Source organism: Hirundo rustica, chromosome 1, assembly GCF_015227805.2.
Source record: "Hirundo rustica isolate bHirRus1 chromosome 1, bHirRus1.pri.v3, whole genome shotgun sequence".
NCBI lineage: Eukaryota > Metazoa > Chordata > Aves > Passeriformes > Hirundinidae > Hirundo > Hirundo rustica.
In genome coordinates, this window is record NC_053450.1 from 155,387,630 (window position 1) to 155,407,914 (window position 20,285).

General features: G+C 53.4%; 1 protein-coding gene across 6 annotated transcripts in view; it reads left to right on the forward strand.

The window, feature by feature from the left end:
- Nucleotides 1-20,285, forward strand: part of MAP4 (microtubule associated protein 4) — a 159,692-nt gene that overhangs the window by 75,079 nt on the left and 64,328 nt on the right. For all 6 annotated transcript variants that reach the window (XM_040064439.2, XM_058421112.1, XM_058421117.1 and 3 more), the window contains exons 5-8: nucleotides 14,857-14,970; nucleotides 18,013-18,123; nucleotides 19,242-19,370; nucleotides 20,020-20,094. In XM_040064439.2, coding sequence (XP_039920373.1) covers nucleotides 14,857-14,970; nucleotides 18,013-18,123; nucleotides 19,242-19,370; nucleotides 20,020-20,094 — 429 coding nt within the window. The remainder of the gene's footprint in view (nucleotides 1-14,856; nucleotides 14,971-18,012; nucleotides 18,124-19,241; nucleotides 19,371-20,019; nucleotides 20,095-20,285) is intronic.

The following is a 20,285-nucleotide window of genomic DNA, read 5'->3' on the forward strand; positions in this document are numbered from 1 at the left end:
CGGCGCAGCCCCGCGCTGTCAGCTCCATCTAGGTGAGACAGCTCAGCACCAGAGCACGAAAAGAAACAGCAGTTCCTGGGTTTTTTATCCTTCCATCCCGCGTCCGTGGTGCTCCCACAGAACAGCCCCGCTCTGAGGCGAGCTGCTCCCGCAGGTGCCAGGCTGAGGCTCCCAGGGCTCGTCCGCAGGGAGGAGAGCGCTTCGTATCCCGGATTTTCAGGGGGAAAATAAAATTGGCAGGGTTGGTTTGGAAACATCGGGAACTCCTTAGCGAGGAGTTCAAGAATTCCTAGAAAACTGGCTGCCTCTCTGCAGGACTGTGAATTAGAGTGATTTCAAAAGAGCACAAGACAGCCGTGTCATCTTCCTCATTCTCAGGCGGGAGCTGCCTGAATAAACAGTGATAGAATTGTAGATTCTTCTGGTGTTATGTAAATGGCTTCGTGCTTTGATGTCCCTGGTGTCATTAGCTTGACACTAGCTGGAATTAATGGCCATAAAACTCTATTACAAACGTGGCAGAGAGATTTCTCCCCACCGCTTCTGATTCCTCCTGTGAGCTCGCTGCCTCTGCCGCGGGATTGGGAAAGCTGAAAGTAGGTCAGGGTGATGTGTGTGAACAGGGGCTGCCGGAATCACAGCCACAAACAAACAGCTCTCCAGTGCTGAAGGGAAATTTGCTATTTTAAGCCTTTATTTCCATTATCACCATCTCATTCCGCGCAACGAGCATGAGCGGGGAGCTCTGTGGCAGTGCGCTCACAGATGGGATCCGGGAAGGAGGAGAAAAAATAAATAGGAGTGTGTACAGATGGATGTATGTGTGTATTTGTGTGTTTCGAGGGTGACAGTAAACACTGTCACTGCTGAATGGCTCCTCTCCATCTCGTGTGAGGCAGAGTGAAAGTGCCAAAATATGTGGGTCAAAAGAAATGAAAGCATTTTGCGTTCAAATGCTGGAATTCCGGGCTGGAATTCCGTGTGGTGGAACCTGTGGGGCAGGATTTACAGGGATGTTTTCCGGAGTTCCCCCACTCCTTACGTATTTATAATTCATTGCTGGTCCTCAGAGGGGCTTCCTCACTGGCAGCTCTTGGGGACAAGTGTTGGCTTCGAAGCTGAACTGAAGAGTTTTGAACCTGGAAAGGGTTAATCACGGAGCTGCTGCATGGTTTCCCTTAGAACAGCTGGATGAGAACAGGTGGGAAACAAGAAATAGGAGAGAATTGGCCATTTTTAGGCAATAAACCCCTGAGCAGGAGGGAGAAAAGGGCAATAAATTTAGATCGGTCTTGGCAGTCAGGGATGGCAGGAGTTAAACCTGTCGGGAAGGTGAAGTGCTGAAGAACTAATGGAGGGAAGTGATTTGTATGGAGAGGAAGGACATTCACAGCCCATTTCCCAGGAAGCCGTGTCAAATGCTTTTAAGAGTCTGGGGAAAAAAAAAAGGAGGAAATTAATAAAAATGGAAGCGAGGACTTAGAGCTGGGGAGATTTAAGAACTCCTCAGATTATGGTGCACAGTGATTTACAAGCCCTGAAGTGCAGGAGTCAAAAGAAGATGATTTCCAGTTTATTAGAGATAAGAGAAGGTTGGAAGAAAACTCTTAAGGGGAGATGGAGGGGAAAGTGATGCACAAGAGGCTGCAGGGCTCAGCCCTTTGCCTGCTTTACTTGTGGTTTTTATCATTTGGTAAAGATTAGAGCTCAGGCTCCATCCGGGCCAGGGACCACGCCCAGGGGAGCTCTGGGATGGGGATGGCTGTTCCCAGGTGATGGAGAGGGCAGGCACCCCCCTGGGCTAAGGGTGTGAGGAGTTATTAATTTGTAACCTCTTTCACTAAAAGATATCAGGACAAGTGATGACACAAGCAGGAGGAACCAGCTGGAGTGATAAAAGTGTGAGGAGGCAGCAGGCGTGGTGTAGCTGCAGCATGGTGCAGCGAGGATGTTTCCTTCATGTGTTTCATTTGCTGTAAGTTTTGAGAAGTGTCAGAGTTTTATAGCTCTAGAAAAGTGCTCTTAGTGGATCAGGTGAGCTGGTGTGTGGACCTTGTTCTTCTTCGTGGTTCTGTAAATATTGGCTCTCAAAGGAGCACACTTGGAGCTCGTCATCCCCAGCAGAGACTGTAAGTGCTGCTTTTACTTATTTTTGTTTTCTTCTCTGGCCCTGATTGCATTTAAAAAAAAGAGAATTCGTCTCTTGGATGTCGTCAGGGGAGGATTTGGGGTTTGCAGCAGCCCGGAGCAGCCGTGGCTCAGCACGGGGAGCATCCCTGTGTCCTGCCAGAGCGGTGGCTGTGGGAGCTGGGCACTGCTGCTGCTGGCAGGGCCTGGCTGGGCAGCTCTGCCCAGGCTCTGCCAGGCAAAGGGAAGCAGGCTGGGGACGTGGGGAACGTGTGGTGTCTGCCTGAGCCTTGGAAAGACAGCCCAGGTGTCAAACTCCCGTGCAGAGAGCGCAGCTGGGTTGGTCTGTCTGGGGTGGGCACAGCAGGAGAAATCCTGGGCTGCCTTAGGATCTAAAGGTGAAGGAGTTCTTTGTGTTCAGCTGAAGGGAGATCTGCAGGTTTGTTCTTGGTGGTAGTTGGGGTAAATGTGGTTTGAGGTACCAGAGCATCGTCAGTGGGGGAAGTAGGGGATATTTTCTTTTTGGAATTTTGCTGACTTTTTTATTCCTCAGGTGTTTTTTGTTTTCATTCACTCTGTGACTCTTGGATTTCCTGGGAGCAGGAGGCACTTTGCAAGTCCCAGTCCTGTGTGCAGCCTGGCAGCAGATGGTGGTTTGGCTGCTCCTCTGTGTTTGTGGTGTCCTGAACCCTCTGTAGGTGTTGGCTGCAGCTCAGGATTCCCTGAACCGTGTCTGGTACCAGCCCGAAATCTTGGCTGGACTGGAGGGTATTCCTGAGCCTCTTGCTAAGCAAGAGTGGAATCACAGATTCGTGGAATGGTGTGGGTGGGAAGGGACCTTCCAGGGCTCCTGCCGTGGCAGGGACACCTCCCCCTGTCCCAGGCTGCTCCAAGCCCTGTCCAGCCTGGCCTTGGGCACTGCCAGGGATTGGAACGCACAACCTGTCCTAGCATCCTGTGCCAGTCCTCTACTCCTGAGCCCAGGGAGTCACCACACCCCTGGGAGGTACCAGAGCACCTTCTCAGCTCACAGCTCCATTCCAGCTGCTCCTGCTCACCTTCCAAAGTCTCAGCTTCCTTCTCTGGGTCTGGTGTGTCTCTGGTGATGTTTGCTCATCCCTTCCCGCTTCTGCAGAGGCTTAGGGGAAATCTGTGTCCCTGTCCTAGAGACTGCTTCAATTTTCCAGGGGGGAAGGAACTTGCAGACCTGCCTGTCCTGCAAACCCCTCCAGGGTGGCAATTGCTGTCCCCCCGTGTCCCTGTTTGAGCACCAGGCTCGGCAGTGACCTTTGCTGCACGAGTCCTTGTGCTGGATCCTCCCTGCTCTGTGCTGTCCTGCAGGGCTCTGCTCTGCAGCGTGCTGCACTCCTCCTGACCCCGGACTGGAGAGGAGCAGGCTCAGAGCCCTCAGCGTCTGCCAGGGCTCAGATCTGCCCCACTGAGGAACTCATCACGCCGTGCAGCGTTCCCTGAATCGGGATGAAGCTGTTTAAATTTGGTATCAGCCCTTTCAGGGGGAATAGCCTTTCCCTGCTCCTCAACGAGGGCTGACAGCGCTGCGGGTCGCAGCTCTGCAAAGTGCGCTGTCACCGCTCCGTGCTGCCAGCCCCGGGGACGCGCCGGCCCTGTCTGCGCTGCCACCGGCCACCCAGGGGCTGCACCTCCCCCCAGAACTCTCCAGGGCTCCTCCAGCCTGCTCTGGAGGTCAGGAGGGCGTTAAAGCAGCACGGCTCGGTGGGAGATTTCATGGAAAGGTGCAGGTGATCCTTATTTTCCACCCAGGTTTTGTCCCTCGGGGATCTTTGTCTCGTTGTTCCCAGCCCTTTGTGTTCATGGCTGTGCTCAGGAGCCGTGGCCAGGCCAGCACAGGGAGGAGGAGAGCTCACAGCTCAGCCTGGAGAAAAGGAGGCTCAGGGAGAGCTGCTGGTTCTCCAAAACTCCCTGACAGGAGGGGACAGCCAGGAACAGGGAGAGGAGGAGAGGGAGCGGCCTCAGCCTGGGCCAGGGGAGGCTCAGGGTGGGCAGCAGCAGGAATTTCCCCATGGAAAGGGAGCTCAGGCCTTGGCAGGGGCTGCCCAGGGAGGTTTGGAGTGCCCCATCCCTGCAGGTGTCCAAGGAACAGCTGGATGTGACACTCAGAGCTCTGGGGACAATTTGGGCACTGGGCACAGCTTGGACTCAAAGCCTTGGAGCTCTTTTCCAACCTCACCAATTCCCTGATTCAGTCAGATGCAGTGTGCTCTCACTGAGAGGAAGAAGGTTAAACAGCATCCTCAGTTACGAGACAGCACAAAATCAAACATCCCTCCCAGATATATATTTTTTGGGGGGTGGTGAACTGTGTTTTGCTCATGTCCTGCAGTCTGGGGACAAGGTGGGCATTGGGCACAGGGTGGATTCCATGACCTTGGAGATCTTCTCCAACCTGGATGATTCCAGGATTCTGGGATCTCTGGGGCTCTCCCTGTGCCAGCACAGTGAGGTTTGGACAGGCCTCCTGTGCCCACTCCTCATTAGGATTCTTTTGCCTCAGAATTGATCCTGTTTCAGCTTCACTCATTTCAGGCAGGGCAGCCTGGGCAGGGTGCCCACAGATCTTCCTGTGCGTTCTTCTCCTCAGTTCTGAGGCAGGATGCAAGGCCAGGGAATGGAGGAGGGATTCAGCTGCCTCAGTCCTGGGGTTTCCATAGGAGATGTTTTCTGCATCACCTGGGCCTGCTGAACAGGTCTGGGGGGTTTTGCCTGGCTGTGGGTTGAGATATTCCCTGCCAAGGATGTGCAGAGGGATCATGGCTTTAGGAAGGAACCCCAGGTGAAACAGGAGAAGTGTCTTAGTTGTTCCGCTTGGCTGAGAAAAAACAACCAAAAAGCCCAAGCTGGGCCACCTTCAACTACCCCAGGCTGCGCCAAGCCCTGTCCAGCCTGGCCTTGGGCACTGCCAGGGATCCAGGGAATTCTGTCCCAGCCAGGAATTCCTTCCCAATCTCCCATCTCACCAGTGGAAGCCATTCCCTGTGTCCTGTCCCTCCATCCCCTGTCCCCAGTCCCTCTCCTCCTCCCAACCCCTGGTGTATTTCCAGTGCAGTGGAAATAAGTCTTTAGGAGTGTTTTGTTTAAAAATAGAGCCTCAGGTGCGTTTGTTATTAAAAGATGAGTCTGTGGTGGGTGGTTCCAGGTGAGGAGTGTGGAGATGTGGGAGCTGTCCCGTGATCCAGGGCTCTGAGGAATAAATCTGAGCCGTGCTAAGGATTTCTCACTTCCTGAGCAGCTGGCATTCCCAGTGGGAAGCAGGAGCTGCAGAACAGAGCTGGAGCAATTAGAGCAGAGGTGGGACAGGGGAGCTCCATGGTTCCACCTCCCAGCTGATGACAAAGCAATCGCTGCCGGAAAATTCCCTCTGGGAAGGAGAAATAAGGAAGGGGGGGAAAAAAAAAAGCTGGACAAGAAACTGTAGCAACTGCATTTTTTTTTTCCTTGCAGATTTTTTTTTTTTTTTTTTTTTTTTAACAAGGCAGAACATGAACCTTGTGTTGAACTTTCAAGTTACTGACTCTGCATCTCAGAAGTTTGGAGATACCGGTTCTGACAGTCGTACGCACGGAGCCCTTTTAGCATTCAGGCTTATGTAACCTCATGGAATTTCAGAGGGAAAGCAGTAAAACCCTTCTGGAGCTGTCAGCACCCTCTGAAATGCCCTGCAGTTTCTTCAGGGCCTTTAACAGATTACTGATCATCTTCTTGCCATCCAGCTCGGTGGTGGAATTTAATTTGCTTCTCATTGTGGGGATTCGAGAGTGCCAGGGCGAGGGAGAATGGCTTCCCAGGGCCAGGGGGCTGGGATGGGTGGGATATTGGGAAGGGATTGTTCCCTACAGGCTGGGGAGAGACTGGGAAAGAATTCCCAGAGCAACTGTGGGTGCCCCTGGATCCCTGGAAGTGTCCCAGGCCAGGTTGGACAGGGCTTGGAGCAGTCTGGGACAGTGGAAGGTTGGAATGAGATGATCCTGAAGGTCCCTTCCAGCCCAAACCATTCTATGAAATTAAAGTATTTTGTATAATCTCAGCCAGATTCGAGCTCAGCACTGGCGCCTGGGAGTTAAACCTTTCTCTTCTGCAGGGGCAGAAATGTCTTTTCTCCAAGAAGCTGGGTGTGAGGAGGCTGTGAAGGCTCAGGAGGCTGGAAGGAGCCTCTGGCAGCCTAAGCCCAGCGCCTTTGCCCAAAGCAGGGAGAGCAGACTCTGCTCGTGCCCTGCTCAGCTGGGGTTGGAGTTACCCAGGGCTGGGCACTCCCCAGCCTCTCTGGTCCGTTAGATTTTAGTTTTCAATAAAATGGAATTGCTGCATTTCTCTTTGAAGAGCAAAGGGAGGGAGTAACCAGCTCTGGCAGCTCTGCTCTGGGTGAGCTGTCCTCCATCAGGGCTGCCAGCTTAGTGCTCTAGATATTCATTAAATGCAAAAACTTCCTGGGATCTTGAGCTCATATCCCCTTGGATAGAAATGTGCAGCCTCCCTTTGGGTGGCTGGGTGACATCTTTTCAGTGTAGTTCCTGTCTGTGCTTATCCCTTAGATTTGGGGGATTAGTGAAGCTTGTCTGCAAAACTCACTCGCAGAGATTTTCAGACCCTTCACTCTGAACTGAACTAGACAGTATTTTATTTTACAAAGTGATGAGACCGATAATAAAGCATTGAGGGGATACTCCTGCAAGATACTCCATGTTTACTCAAAGCCAGCAGGCACAAAGGGAGCCTGAGCATCCTGGGGGAGGGACCCTGTGACCTTTTAGGTGAAACTTTTGCCTCCCTTCCCCTGAATAATGTCCGGGAATAATGTCCCTGGAATGTCTTGGCTGCCTGTTGTGGTTTTTACCTGATGTTCCCGGCCTGTACAGCACCACTGGGCAGCAGATTGAAGGGGTGTGTGCCTGAAAATCAGGACGTGCAGGCAAAGTGCTCATGAATCCCTCAGATGGGAATCAGAATTCCTGGGAGTAAATCTCCTGAGCGCAGGCAGTTCCTCACACAGGCACCAAAACAGTCTAAAACTCCTCTGGAATCCTTAGAGCATCCAGTCTGGAGAAGGAAAGGCTCCAGAGGGATCTTGGACCCTAAAATGGCTCCAGGAGAGCTGCAGAGGGACTGGGACAAGGGCTGGAGGGACAGGACACAGGGAATGGCTCCCACTGCCAGAGGGCAGGGATGGATGGGAGATTGGGAAGGGATTCCTGGCTGGGCTGGAATTCCCAGAGCAGCTGTGGCTGCCCCTGGATCCTGGCAGTGCCCAAGGCCTGGCTGGACACTTGGAGCAGCCCAGGACAGTGGGAGGTGTCCCTGCCATGGCAGGGGTGGCACTGGATGGGCTTTCAGGTCCTTTCCAGCCCAAGCCGTGCTCTGACTCTGATTGTGAAGCTCCTTTCTAAGGCTGCAGACACCACACCCTGCACAGGGGGACGTGTGGGGGGCACTCCCACTCCCTGCTGGGGATTCCCTGGCGTGGCTGATCAGAGTGCTGCTCTTTGTGGGGGTCCCAGCAAGGCCAGCTCTGAGGAGCACCCAGCCCAGGCTGCTCTTTGCAAATTCCCTGCGAGATCCTCTGCAGGGACGAAGCTCCCGAGCCTCCCTTTCCCCATTTTCCCTGCTGGGTGCTGGCAGGGCTCATTCCTGGCTGCTCTCTCATTAATTTTGAAGATACTTAACCCCGAGCTGGAGGTCTGGCCAGTGACCTCCCAAGATTAGCATCTCCTGCAACGAAAAGGCTTTAGAGTGTAATCCTGTGCTCAGAGAGCCCCTGGCTGGACATTTCCCCGTGGGATGTCCTGCGTGACAGCAGCTCCAGGAGCCTGTCCTGCCGCAGCTCCCAGCCTGGCACGGTGGCTAGGTGGCCACAAGGGCACTTTTGGCCGGATTAGCTGTGAATTGCTCGATGTGACCGCGCTGACCTTTGCAGAGGGATGATCAAACAAACGATTCCACGCCGTCAGCAGCCCTGCTGAACGTTCCACCCTCATCCTGCCCCGGCATCAGTGCAGGGAAGGTGCTTCTTGCATGGGATCCTTATTTTTACTTTCAGAAGCGAGTTTGCTTTGTAAGTACGTTGTTCATGGTCTGTTTTTTCCTTTGAGCAAGACTTTGTAAGCTCTAATCCTACACTGGTTTATATTATCAGGGCTCGTAACCGGATTTTCAGCTATCAGCTTGCTTTAATACTTGCTAAAATTGCTTTACGGGTCTGTGGGATCTGTCAGATTTGCATTTTGTGTGGAGTGTGCGTTGGCTGCTGCCAGTGCACATTCACAGGCAGCACCGGGCCTTTGGAGAGGAGTTTGGCTTCTCCTTTCGGTTACTTTTGTGTCTTTTGTTGGTAGGTCAGAGGCAGAACACGTGTTCTGGGAGGTTGGGTTTGGAACTGAAAAATCCTCTTTGCCCAGTCCTTGGGAAATCTGAGATCACGTTTTGTGTTTGGTAAGGGGAAGCTGAATATTGGGATGGGGTGGGGACAACAAATAAGCTGGAAGTGTCCACTTCATGGCAAAAGACTTGGAAAACATTTTGGGAATAGCAGAGGGGGTTTTGCTGTGATCTGGAAATCTCTGCTGTCCTGGCTCTGGCTCGGTCCTGGCTGAGCCAGGTTTGTCCCTGTTCCCCACCCTGCTCCTGAGCTGCCTGCATCCCTCCTTGCACCGGGATTCCTGCCGGGAAGCGCTGGCTGCGGTGGGTTTTGAATTTGCATCTGTTGTGAAAATATTGTGTGAAGAGTATTGCAGTCTCGGGTTTAGATTTGGAAGGATTTGGCAGAGGCAGCTCCCAACTGCTCCCGATGCAGCTTCCAGCCGGCTCTGGGGCTTTGCTGCAGCTCGGGGCTTGCGAACGCTGCCAGAGTTTTGCTCAACTTGGTTTTGTCTGCTGTCAAATGGAAATATTTCCCATAGCAATTTCCCACTGCTCCTTCCTCCTCCAGCCCTGTTTGTGGTTCACCTCTGTATTTAAAGGCATGAACACAACCTGGCTACTAAAAAACCCCCTCAAAGTGAAGGGGTTTTGTCAGGTTTACCTTTCTGACCCTTATTTTACGTTCTTCCCTATGAAACCTTCAATCGTGGCAATATGCCAATGTATTTTTCATGCTAACAAATAGATTGGTTTCAAATATTTAGAGTTCAAGCTGTGGGTGCTCTCCATCAGCCTCAGTGTGGGTCCAACCCAGCACTCTGTTAATGTCATAATATCATAGCATCATCTTTGAAGAAGTTCTTGAATGTTTTTAACTGCTCCCAGGCTCTTCCTCACACTGTCAAGGGCTTTTAGTGTCTTTTGCTTTAAATAGTTTTATAGGCATGCAAATGACAGGCTCCTGTCTAGAGGAATTTACAGTGGAATCTAATTAAATCCCTTGCTGTTCTGTACCACGAATAATGGTAAATAATAATAATGTCTCTTGACACATTGCAGTGGCACTTTACCTTCCAAAGCACTTCGCAAAGCTAAATAAAATGTTACCAAAATTACGCTATATTATCAAACCAAACATTAATAAAACCTTTTCTGCTGAAATTATCAGGATTTCAGCTGCTGCAGGCTCGGACAGCGCTGCCCAGGCTGGGTTTTCCACGGGCCGCACGGGGGTTGTTGTGCTCCCCGTGTCCCCCTGTCCTTTGTCACGGGAGGCAGAGGTGATGTTCCCCGGCCTGGGAGCTCCTGCTGAACGGCAAACCGAGTCCTTTAGCTGAAGAAAAGCCAAAACTGGCAGAAAACCAGCGTGGCTGTGCCAAAGCCCGCTGCTCTGGGGGCTGCAGGGAAGGTGGAGGGGCCGCACAGCCTGCGGGGGTCCTGCTGGCCTGGCAGGAGCGGGAGGGAGGCGCGGAGTTCACTGCGGTCACCTCCGGTTCCCAGCGCGTGTCGGTGTCAGAAATCCCGGTTATTTGTGTGTGGGCGCGGATCAGCGGCTCTGGGGGATCTGCTCTGCACCTGGGAGCTCCTGGCGTGGCCTGGCACGGCCTGGTATGGCCTGGTATGGCCTGGTATGGCCTGGTACGGCCTGGTATGGCCTGGTACGGCCTGGTACGGCCTGGTATGGCCTGGTATGGCCTGGTATGGCCTGGTACGGCCTGGCACGGCCTGGCACGGCCTGGCACGGCCTGGCACGGCCTGGTATGGCCTGGTACGGCCTGGTACGGCCTGGTATGGCCTGGTATGGCCTGGTATGGCCTGGCACGGCCTGGTACGGCCTGGTATGGCCTGGTACGGCCTGGTACGGCCTGGTACGGCCTGGCACTGCCTGGTACGGCCTGGCACAGCCTGGTACGGCCTGGTATGGCCTGGTACGGCCTGGTATGGCCTGGTACGGCCTGGTACGGCCTGGTATGGCCTGGTATGGCCTGGTACGGCCTGGTACGGCCTGGCACAGCCTGTATGGCCTGGTATGGCCTGGTATGGCCTGGTACGGCCTGGTACGGCCTGGTACGGCCTGGTACGGCCTGGTATGGCCTGGTATGGCCTGGCACGGCCTGGTATGGCCTGGCACGGCCTGGTATGGCCTGGTACGGCCTGGTACGGCCTGGCACGGCCTGGCACGGCCTGGTACGGCCTGGTACGGCCTGGTACGGCCTGGCACAGCCTGGTACGGCCTGGCATGGCCTGGCATGGCCTGGCATGGCCTGGTATGGCCTGGTACGGCCTGGTACGGCCTGGCACGGCCTGGCACGGCCTGGCACGGCCTGGTATGGCCTGGTATGGCCTGGCACGGCCTGGTACGGCCTGGTACGGCCTGGTACGGCCTGGTATGGCCTGGTACGGCCTGGTACGGCCTGGTATGGCCTGGTACGGCCTGGTACGGCCTGGTATGGCCTGGTATGGCCTGGTATGGCCTGGTACGGCCTGGTACGGCCTGGCACAGCCTGGTACGGCCTGGTATGGCCTGGCACAGCCTGGTACGGCCTGGTATGGCCTGGCACAGCCTGGTACAGCCTGTATGGCCTGGTACGGCCTGGTATGGCCTGGTACGGCCTGGCACAGCCTGGTACGGCCTGGTATGGCCTGGTATGGCCTGGCACGGCCTGGCACGGCCTGGTATGGCCTGGTACGGCCTGGTATGGCCTGGCACGGCCTGGCACGGCCTGGCACGGCCTGGTACGGCCTGGTATGGCCTGGCACGGCCTGGCACGGCCTGGTACGGCCTGGCACGGCCTGGCACGGCCTGGTACGGCCTGGCACGGCCTGGTACGGCCTGGTACGGCCTGGTACGGCCTGGTACGGCCTGATGGGAATGGGTGGGTGCTGCCCTGGGACACCCAGTGGGAACGGGGACAGGGACAGAGCTGGGTGCTGCCCTGGGACACCCAGTGGGCACTGGGACAGAGCTGGGTGCTGCCCTGGGACACCCACTGGGACAGGGACAGAGCTGGGTGTTGCCCTGGGACACCCAGTGGGCACTGGGGACAGGGACAGAGCTGGGTGCTGCCCTGGGACACCCACTGGGACAGGGACAGAGCTGGGTGCTGCCCTGGGACACCCAGTGGGACAGGGACAGGGACAGAGCTGGGTGCTGCCCTGGGACACCCAGTGGGCACTGGGACAGGGACAGAGCTGGGTGCTGCCCTGGGACACCCAGTGGGCACTGGGACAGGGACAGAGCTGGGTGCTGCCCTGGGACACCCAGTGGGCACTGGGACAGGGACAGAGCTGGGTGCTGCCCTGGGACACCCAGTGGGACAGGGACAGAGCTGGGTGCTGCCCTGGGACACCCAGTGGGAACTGGGACAGGGACAGAGCTGGGTGCTGCCCTGGGACACCCAGTGGGACAGGGACAGGGACAGAGCTGGGTGCTGCCCTGGGACACCCAGTGGGCACTGGGACAGGGACAGAGCTGGGTGCTGCCCTGGGACACCCAGTGGGACAGGGACAGAGCTGGGTGCTGCCCTGGGACACCCAGTGGGAATTGGGGACAGGGACAGAGCTGGGTGCTGCCCTGGGACACCCAGTGGGACAGGGACAGAGCTGGGTGCTGCCCTGGGACACCCACTGGGACAGGGACAGAGCTGGGTGCTGCCCTGGGACACCCACTGGGACAGGGACAGAGCTGGGTGCTGCCCTGGGACACCCAGTGGGACAGGGACAGAGCTGGGTGCTGCCCTGGGACACCCAGTGGGCACTGGGACAGAGCTGGGTGCTGCCCTGGGACACCCAGTGGGACAGGGACAGAGCTGGGTGCTGCCCTGGGACACCCAGTGGGCACTGGGACAGGGACAGAGCTGGGTGCTGCCCTGGGACACCCAGTGGGAACTGGGGACAGGGACAGAGCTGGGTGCTGCCCTGGGACACCCAGTGGGACAGGGACAGAGCTGGGTGCTGCCCTGGGACACCCAGTGGGCACTGGGACAGAGCTGGGTGCTGCCCTGGGACACCCAGTGGGACAGGGACAGAGCTGGGTGCTGCCCTGGGACACCCAGTGGGGACAGGGACGGAGCTGGGTGCTGCCCTGGGACACCCAGTGGGGACAGGGACGGAGCTGGGTGCTGCCCTGGGACACCCAGTGGGACAGGGACAGAGCTGGGTGCTGCCCTGGGACACCCAGTGGGAACTGGGACAGAGCTGGGTGCTGCCCTGGCCCAGGGCGGCCATGGGGACACGGTGCCAGCGCCGCAGTGTCCCTGAGCGCTGCCCTCCGTGTCACCCCCAGAGGGACCAGGGAGCTCCTCCTTTCCTGGGGTGAGCTGGGGGGGCTCTGCTGAGGGTGCTGGGAACGGCCGGAATGGGGACACACGGAGTGTCACACACACACACACACACACAGTGTCACACAGTCACACACACACAGTGTTACACAGTGTCACACACAGTGATTGTCACACACAGCGACACACAGTGTCACACACACAGTGTCACACACACAGTGTCACACACACAGTGTTACACAGTGTCACACACACAGTGTCACACACAGCGACACACAGTGTCACACACACAGTGTCACACACAGTGATTGTCGCACACAGCGACACACAGTGTCACAGTGTCACACACACAGTGTCACACACACAGTGTCACACACAGTGATTGTCGCACACAGCGACACACAGTGTCACAGTGTCACACACACAGTGTCACACACACAGTGATTGTCACACACACAGTGTCACACACGCATTGTCACACACAGTGTCACACATCCCGGAGCTCACAGGGCCACACCCTGGGCACACGGCGGCGCTTGGAGCTCCAGAGCCTGACTGGAAGTGATATTTACATTATTTGTATTAGTCATTGCACATCTTCATTTATTTTTATTTATAGATATCTGTGTGTGTCATATATATCTGTGTGTCTGTGTGTATATATAAATAAAAATATCTGTAGAATAATGTATCATACGTAATTTACATGTGTTTATAAAGATATAAAAACTATATAATGTATGGGTATACAATATAAAACACATTAATATATATATAAACTATACATTATAAAATATATATTATATAGTACAATGTGCATGAAAACATAAAATCTATTCCAAAGTTTATACTATTACTTTTTTATATATATATAAAATGTATGTGCTATATAATATATGCTATATATTTATATGTTACATTTATTTATAACATATACAACATACATGATACAATATATTATATTATTATAAAATGCATTATTGTTTAAATTATTGTTTAGATTATTGCTAAATATTTATGGGATTAATTATATGATTAAATAGAAGTAATATGTAATATTTGCCCCTAGTCAGAGGTCTGGACATCTTTCCAGCTCCAAGGAATCCCCTCCTGCTCCTCTAAACCCAAACTCTCTGAGCAAATTGTTGAACCCATTTGTACCGGTGGCCTTTCCTTTCTTCATGATGTAAAACAAACCCCAAGCCCCACAAAAGCCATTTTTCATCTTATTCTTTCTCTATCACTATTATTATTATTATTATTATTGTTATTATTATTATTTGGCTCTCTGCCCACCTTGCTGTGAGCTCTCAGCTCACCTGACACCTCCAGGTTGTTGATTTTACAAACCAAGGTCGTGTTTTTAATGAATTCTTCCCCTTCTGGTCCTTCTTTGCCTTAACATGGGGGTTGTTTTTATTAACTGCAGCTTTGCACTGAATTAAGGGTTAAATCCAGGGATATTTTGTGATAAATTTCATCTCCCCAGCTCCAGGCTTGTAGGTGTTGTCGGCCTAAGTGAAGGTAAAAAATGTCCAAAGCATGAAGAGATGATTTTGCAGAGAGCAGAGGATGTTGTACTGGGGATGAGAAGGAGTCACTGTAAATACTTCTGTGTTTCTTTCCAGAAGTAACTGAAACCAGGTTAAAACTCTAAAGTTGTCCTCAGAAGAGTTGACAAATTCAGGCCTCCTTAAAATGGAAATAAAGCTAAAAGTCATTACTTTGGGTATTAATTTTGAACCTCTCCACTGAGTTTGTCCCGTTTGAAGCCTCAGGACTTATGGGTTTTGTTCCTTTTGTACAACTGGAGGCTTTGGACCAGGACAGCGCTTCCATGTGAGTCTGTTCTTGATCTTACCTGTGCATCAGGACACAGAAATCCCCGTTATTCCGTTAATCCTGTGCTTGAAGAGCTGGGTCAAACCAGTAAAACAACTAATATCAGGGGATATCACATCCTGGGCACGTCACATCCCAGTGTCACGCGGTGCAGCGATCCCTTTTAAATGTTTCAACGTTTGGCTTTTGACTGGGTCATCTTCTTCTCCCATGTCAGTATTCCCAGGAGAAATCATGGATGAGAAGATGTCCTACAAAGAGTTCCTGGATCGCAACGACTCCTGGTCAGCGGAGGAGAGGGACCTGTGCTTCAAACCCATGGACATGGCTGGTAGGATGGCTCCGGAGCCTGGAGCACCCCTGATTTTAGCAGCTGGGGGCCTCAGGGACTGCTGGCAGCGTTCCCGGCTCCGTCCCTGCGCTCCCCTGGATTGCCCCTGCTCCCTGGCTTCCCTGGGATCTGCGTGAGGAGCAGCCAGGCCAAGGGCCTCAGGGCACTGTCCCCTCATGGAACATTCCAGGCTGGCCACAGGGGCTGGGCAAGGCCGGTGCCAGTGTCTGCACACGAGCCCAGGGGTGCCCAGGTGGGCAGGAGGCCGATGGGGCTGTGCCAGCCCCAGGGTGGGCACAGGACAGGGATTGTCCCCTGTGCTGGCCCTGCTGAGGGACCCCCTGGAATCCTGGGGGCAGCTCTGGGCCCCTCCCAGCAGGAGAGACCCTGAGGGGCTGGAGTCCAGGAATGGAGCTGGGAGAGGGCTGGAGCCCCAGGAGAGGCTGAGGGAGCTGGGAAGGGGCTGAGCCTGGAGAAAAGGGGGATCAGGGGGAACCTTGGGGCTCTGCACAGCTCCTGACAGGAGGGGACAGCCGGGGGTGTCGGGCTGTGCTCCCAGGAACAGGGACAGGAGCAGAGGGAACGGCCTCAGCCTGGGCCAGGGGAGGCTCAGGGTGGACAGCAGCAGGAATTTCCCCATGGAAAGGGAGCTCAGGCCTTGGCAGGGGCTGCCCAGGGAGGTTTGGAGTGCCCATCCCTGGAGGTGTTCAAAACCCAAGCAGACACAACAATTTGTGATGTGCTCTGAGAGTGTTTGGTCAAAGGTTGGAGTTGATGATCTTGGAGCTCTTCTCCAGCTCTGACAGTTGTGGGATTCTGTGCCCAGAGCAGTTTTTGGGGAATGCTGTGAGCAGTGTGGGTTTCAGTGCAAAGCCCCCAGATGTGTCCCCAGGCTCCTGGCAGTGCCCGTCCCTCTGTCACGTCTGTCCCTGCAGCCTGTGCAGCTGCTGGCACTGCTGGAGATGAGCTGCACCTTGTGTAACCCAGCCCTGCAAACAGTTACACCTTCACCCAGCGGCCTCCCCTCCATTTCCTCTTTTTTTTTTTTTTTCCCCTCATTTTCTGAAATTAAATTGCTTGCTGGCTCCAGGAGCACCCGAGAAATGTCTGTCCTGCCCAGATTATTCCAGGCAATCAACCTCGAAAGATACAGGATGGAACTTCTTTATTTAATAGATTTTTGAGTACTGTAGGCCTGCTTAGTGCAGTGATTTTCTTACTGACGGAATCTCTGTAAGAGAATCTGTGAAGAGCTGCTGCATTTTTACAAGGGTAAGGAATTATCCATGGAAGAACTGGAGGAGCCCCAGGTTTGTTGGGTTTGTTGCTGTGTGGGTACAGGAGTGGGACATTGATGTCGTTCTGCTCAAGAGCCAAGTGTCAAATTTGTTAATTAGGAACAATTTACACACCTGGCCCATCACCCAGTGTCCTTTTGACCTGAATAATAGGAATATTTTAGTTTATTTGTTGCATGAAGGCACATTTCTGTAGGTTTCATGCCCTTGGAATGTCTTGCACACCTGTACAGGCACCACATAAAGTTCAGGATCAAAGTGTCTGCTCTTCCAGGTGGAGATAAATGAGATTGTGCTTAGAGTTCCCAGAATGGAGCAGAGGGACCAGAGGGCACAGAGCAGCTTCAAGGACTTGTCAACAGGAGAAAAATGGGAACACCAGACTCAGAGAAATCTGTGGGTTTATTCAGGATTTGTGTGCCCACTCTTTGGAAGGTGGGAGGATGATTTCCCTCCCAAGGAGAGGATTCTCTGGCTGGTGGTGTAAAGGATCTCCTGACCACCATCCCTATAATTCCTTGTTCCTTGGGGAGGAAGAGGGGAAATTTCAGCTCTCCCACTTCTCCCCTTTTCCCTCTGGAGCAGAGCTCTGAGTTGCCCATTTTTTCCACATCATCCAACTGCTGGGCAAAGAGGGAACATCAGCAGGATCTCTTTTAGTTTTAAATTGGTTCCAGTCATGATCTTCTTTTTTTTTTTTTTTTTTTTTTTTCCCCTTTGTTTTTTGGGATTTGTTTTTTTTTTAATTGGAAGGGAGGCAGTTGTTCAGACCTGGCAATACTGTTCTAAACAGCTTGAAATCAAAATATTCTACACGTTGCTCCGAGGCAAGATGTTGTCTTGGCATCTCCAGTCATCTGACAGGTTTATAAAGGAATTCACTCAGCTCACCTGATCTTGACATCCCAGCACACTGTGGGCATGGGAACATCTCAGGCTGGCTGTCAGCCCTGCAGGGAGCACATCTGCATGAAAACGAGCCACAGCCCTCAACCAAATCCTCTGAACTGGGTTTAACTGGAGGAAATCAGTGTCTGGAAAGAGGGTCTTCACCTGGAGAGGAGGAGGCTCCAGGGAGAGCTCCGAGCCCCTGGCAGGGCCTGAAGGGGCTCCAGGAGAGCTGCAGAGGGACTGGGGACAAGGGCTGGAGGGACAGGACACAGGGAATGGCTCCCACTGCCAGAGGGCAGGGATGACAGGGACCTTAAAGCTCATCCCTGCCATAGACAAGGACACCTTCCACTATCCCAGGTTCTCCAAGCCCTGTCCAGCCTGGCCTTGGGCACTTCCAGGGGTGTCCAGTCTGCCTGGGACACTGGGAGATGATTTAATTTCCCAGTAACTTGGTTAAAATACCAGTGTGTCCAGTTCATACTGGGATGCAGTTCCTGGCTAGGAGAGCTCAGAGGTTCCACACCTTCCCCTGCTCTGGGCTGAGCTGAGCCCTTGTTCCTAACTCACATTCATGAGATGTGTCTATCAGGGCAGAAGCAGATGGTTCCTCATGGAGGGGAGAGCACAATTTCTCCAGGAGCAGTCATGATCCCCTTTCCCCAAAAATCAACCTGAGCAACTGAGCGTTCCTGTTGGGTGTAAATTCTGATTGCGAAGGGCTTTGCTCCTGGTGAAGAATCCCCAAAGCAGCTTTTCCTTGGAAGTGCAGCGCTGGGACCTTCATCCTCTAGTTCCAGTCGTGCTCCTTTGTCCCCTGTGTGGTGACCCTGCCTGGTTGTGTCTCTGCCAGACCCCTTCAGCACGCGCAGAGGGGAGAACCTGCCGGATTTGGCCTTCCCCACGGACATGAAGAACGTGCCGCTGTTCCCGGGCCACGCCGATGCCGCCAGGGACATCCTCGGTGAGCTCCTCATGGACATCCCTCCCCAGCTGGCACCTGGGGGGTTTCCTCTGGTGCCTTCATCTTGCCTTGGTTTGGAAAGATGTGTCTGCCAGGGAAAGCCAGAGCTTCCCTTGGAATGGAGGATGTAAACTCCCTCCATCCGAATTATTAGAATTTTGAAATTTAGGGGCTCTCAGGCAAAGATATGGGAAGAGGAGTAACAGTTCTTTACTGGGAAAATTAAAATAAAAATGCAGTAGTACAAAAAAAGCGAACAAACAAAAAGAAACCACTGACAGAGTCAGAGCACAGCCTGACACCCTGTTGGTCAGGGTGTTGGGAGCAGCCTGATCCAGCCTCCTGCAGTGACAGATGTGGTTCTGTTGGAGCAGAGATGATCCTGTAGAAGGATGGAGTTTCCTCTGAAGGTCCAGTGGTGGTGAAATGAGTCCAGAGTTCCTCTGGCACTCCAGTGCACACAGGCTGTGCTGCTGTTCCCAATCCCAGGTTTGATCCAGGTGGGAATGCCGGGCTCCTCCCCTGGGTGGAGCATCTCCCAATGGGATGATGGAATTGTCCCAGCCCTGCAGTGAGCCCGGATGGCCCAGGAACAGCAGAGATCCCCTGCAGGGAGGATGGATCCTGGAAGGGATAAAGAAAACACTGCCCCAGCTGGTTTGGCACCTGGTGATAGAATACAAACTTGGTTACATCTTGCATTGCAACCCAAGACACTTGTACTGAAAATTAAGGTTATAAATTCACAAGTCCTTTTTTCCCTGCTCTTGTTTCAATGGCTGAAACCCAGATACTCAGGAGCTGTTTCTGCAGTGCTCTTCAGGATTTCAACTCTTGGATTATTATATTAATATTGGATTAATAAGGGATTATCAGCAGGAATTCATGGGAGCAGAAGCAGAAAGCCAAAGGAAATAAGTTCCCTGTGTTTACTCTCTCACACCTTGTCAGAAAGTTCTGTTAAATACTGAATTTACGGTTTGTGAAGCAGAATTAACATTTGATGCAGATTTATCTGAACTGCTGCTGACCAGAACAGTCCAAGTGCGGTAGGACTTAAAATTTAGGAGAGGAGTCATTGGAGCTGGTGATGAACCAAAGTTTTTTTATTTCCTTAGCTCCACATGGGCCCATGATGGGACATGAGCAACCTTTCCTGGGGTCCCTGTATTCCCCTGCAGAGGCTCTGGACCCGTCAGCCTTCATCGGCCTCGAGTCAGGCACTGAATTCCTGTCAGGAAAAGCAGGTGAGAAGCAAATGTTTTCTCTTCCTGGCGGGGTTTGGAGGGTTTGCAGCTGGAAAATCCCAGTCTACACATCCTAAAGAATCTTGGTGGGGAGTTGACACATAAAATGAGTCAAGATTGGAAAGTTTCCTCTTGGCATGGACCTGTTGGTTCAGGGGGAATGTTCTGCTGTGAGGGTGGCACGGGGGGCACAGAGCAGCTGTGGCTGTCCAGGATCCCTGGCAGTGCCCACGGCTGGGTTGGACAGGGCTTGGAGCAGCCTGGGACAGTGGGAGGTGTCCCTGCCCAGGAGATCAGCTTTGAGGTCCCTTCCAGCCCAAACCATTCTGGAATTCTACATCAGGAGCTCACAGGATGATTGAGGCTGGAGCTTTCCCAACCCCCCTGCTTGGGCAGGGTCACCCAGAGCCACTTGCCCAACAGAACTGAGGAGAGAAACTCCTCTTTTGGCTCCTGGGGTCGGTGCTGGGTGTCACTCTTGGAGCTTTCACTCCAGTAATCGTGGAAGAACAGTTCTGGTACCTCTCATCGAGAGGTTTGAAAAGTTCCCTGAGGATGAGCTCCAAACCCAGCAGAGCCCAGACCTTCCACTGGGAAAGTCAAAGCCCTGTGGGGTCAGGGCTGGACTCGGTGTCTTTGTTTCCCACAGCACCTGAAGAATACTGGATGGGAGCTCAGCAGGACATGAAGGGACCAGATACCTCTTTCTTTGTTGAGCCACCAGGTAAAAAGCAGCTTGGAGCTGAGCTGTGGGAAGTGTTGGTAGAGAGCTCCTGAGCAGCAGAAGCAGCTCCTCTCCTTGTGTACCTCCTCAAGGGGCACGAGGCTGGGACAGAGCCACGTGGGACCTGACCAGGGACAGCACTGTTCCTGCTGCTCACATCAGTTTAGAATGGAAGTGCGTCTTTGAGGAGT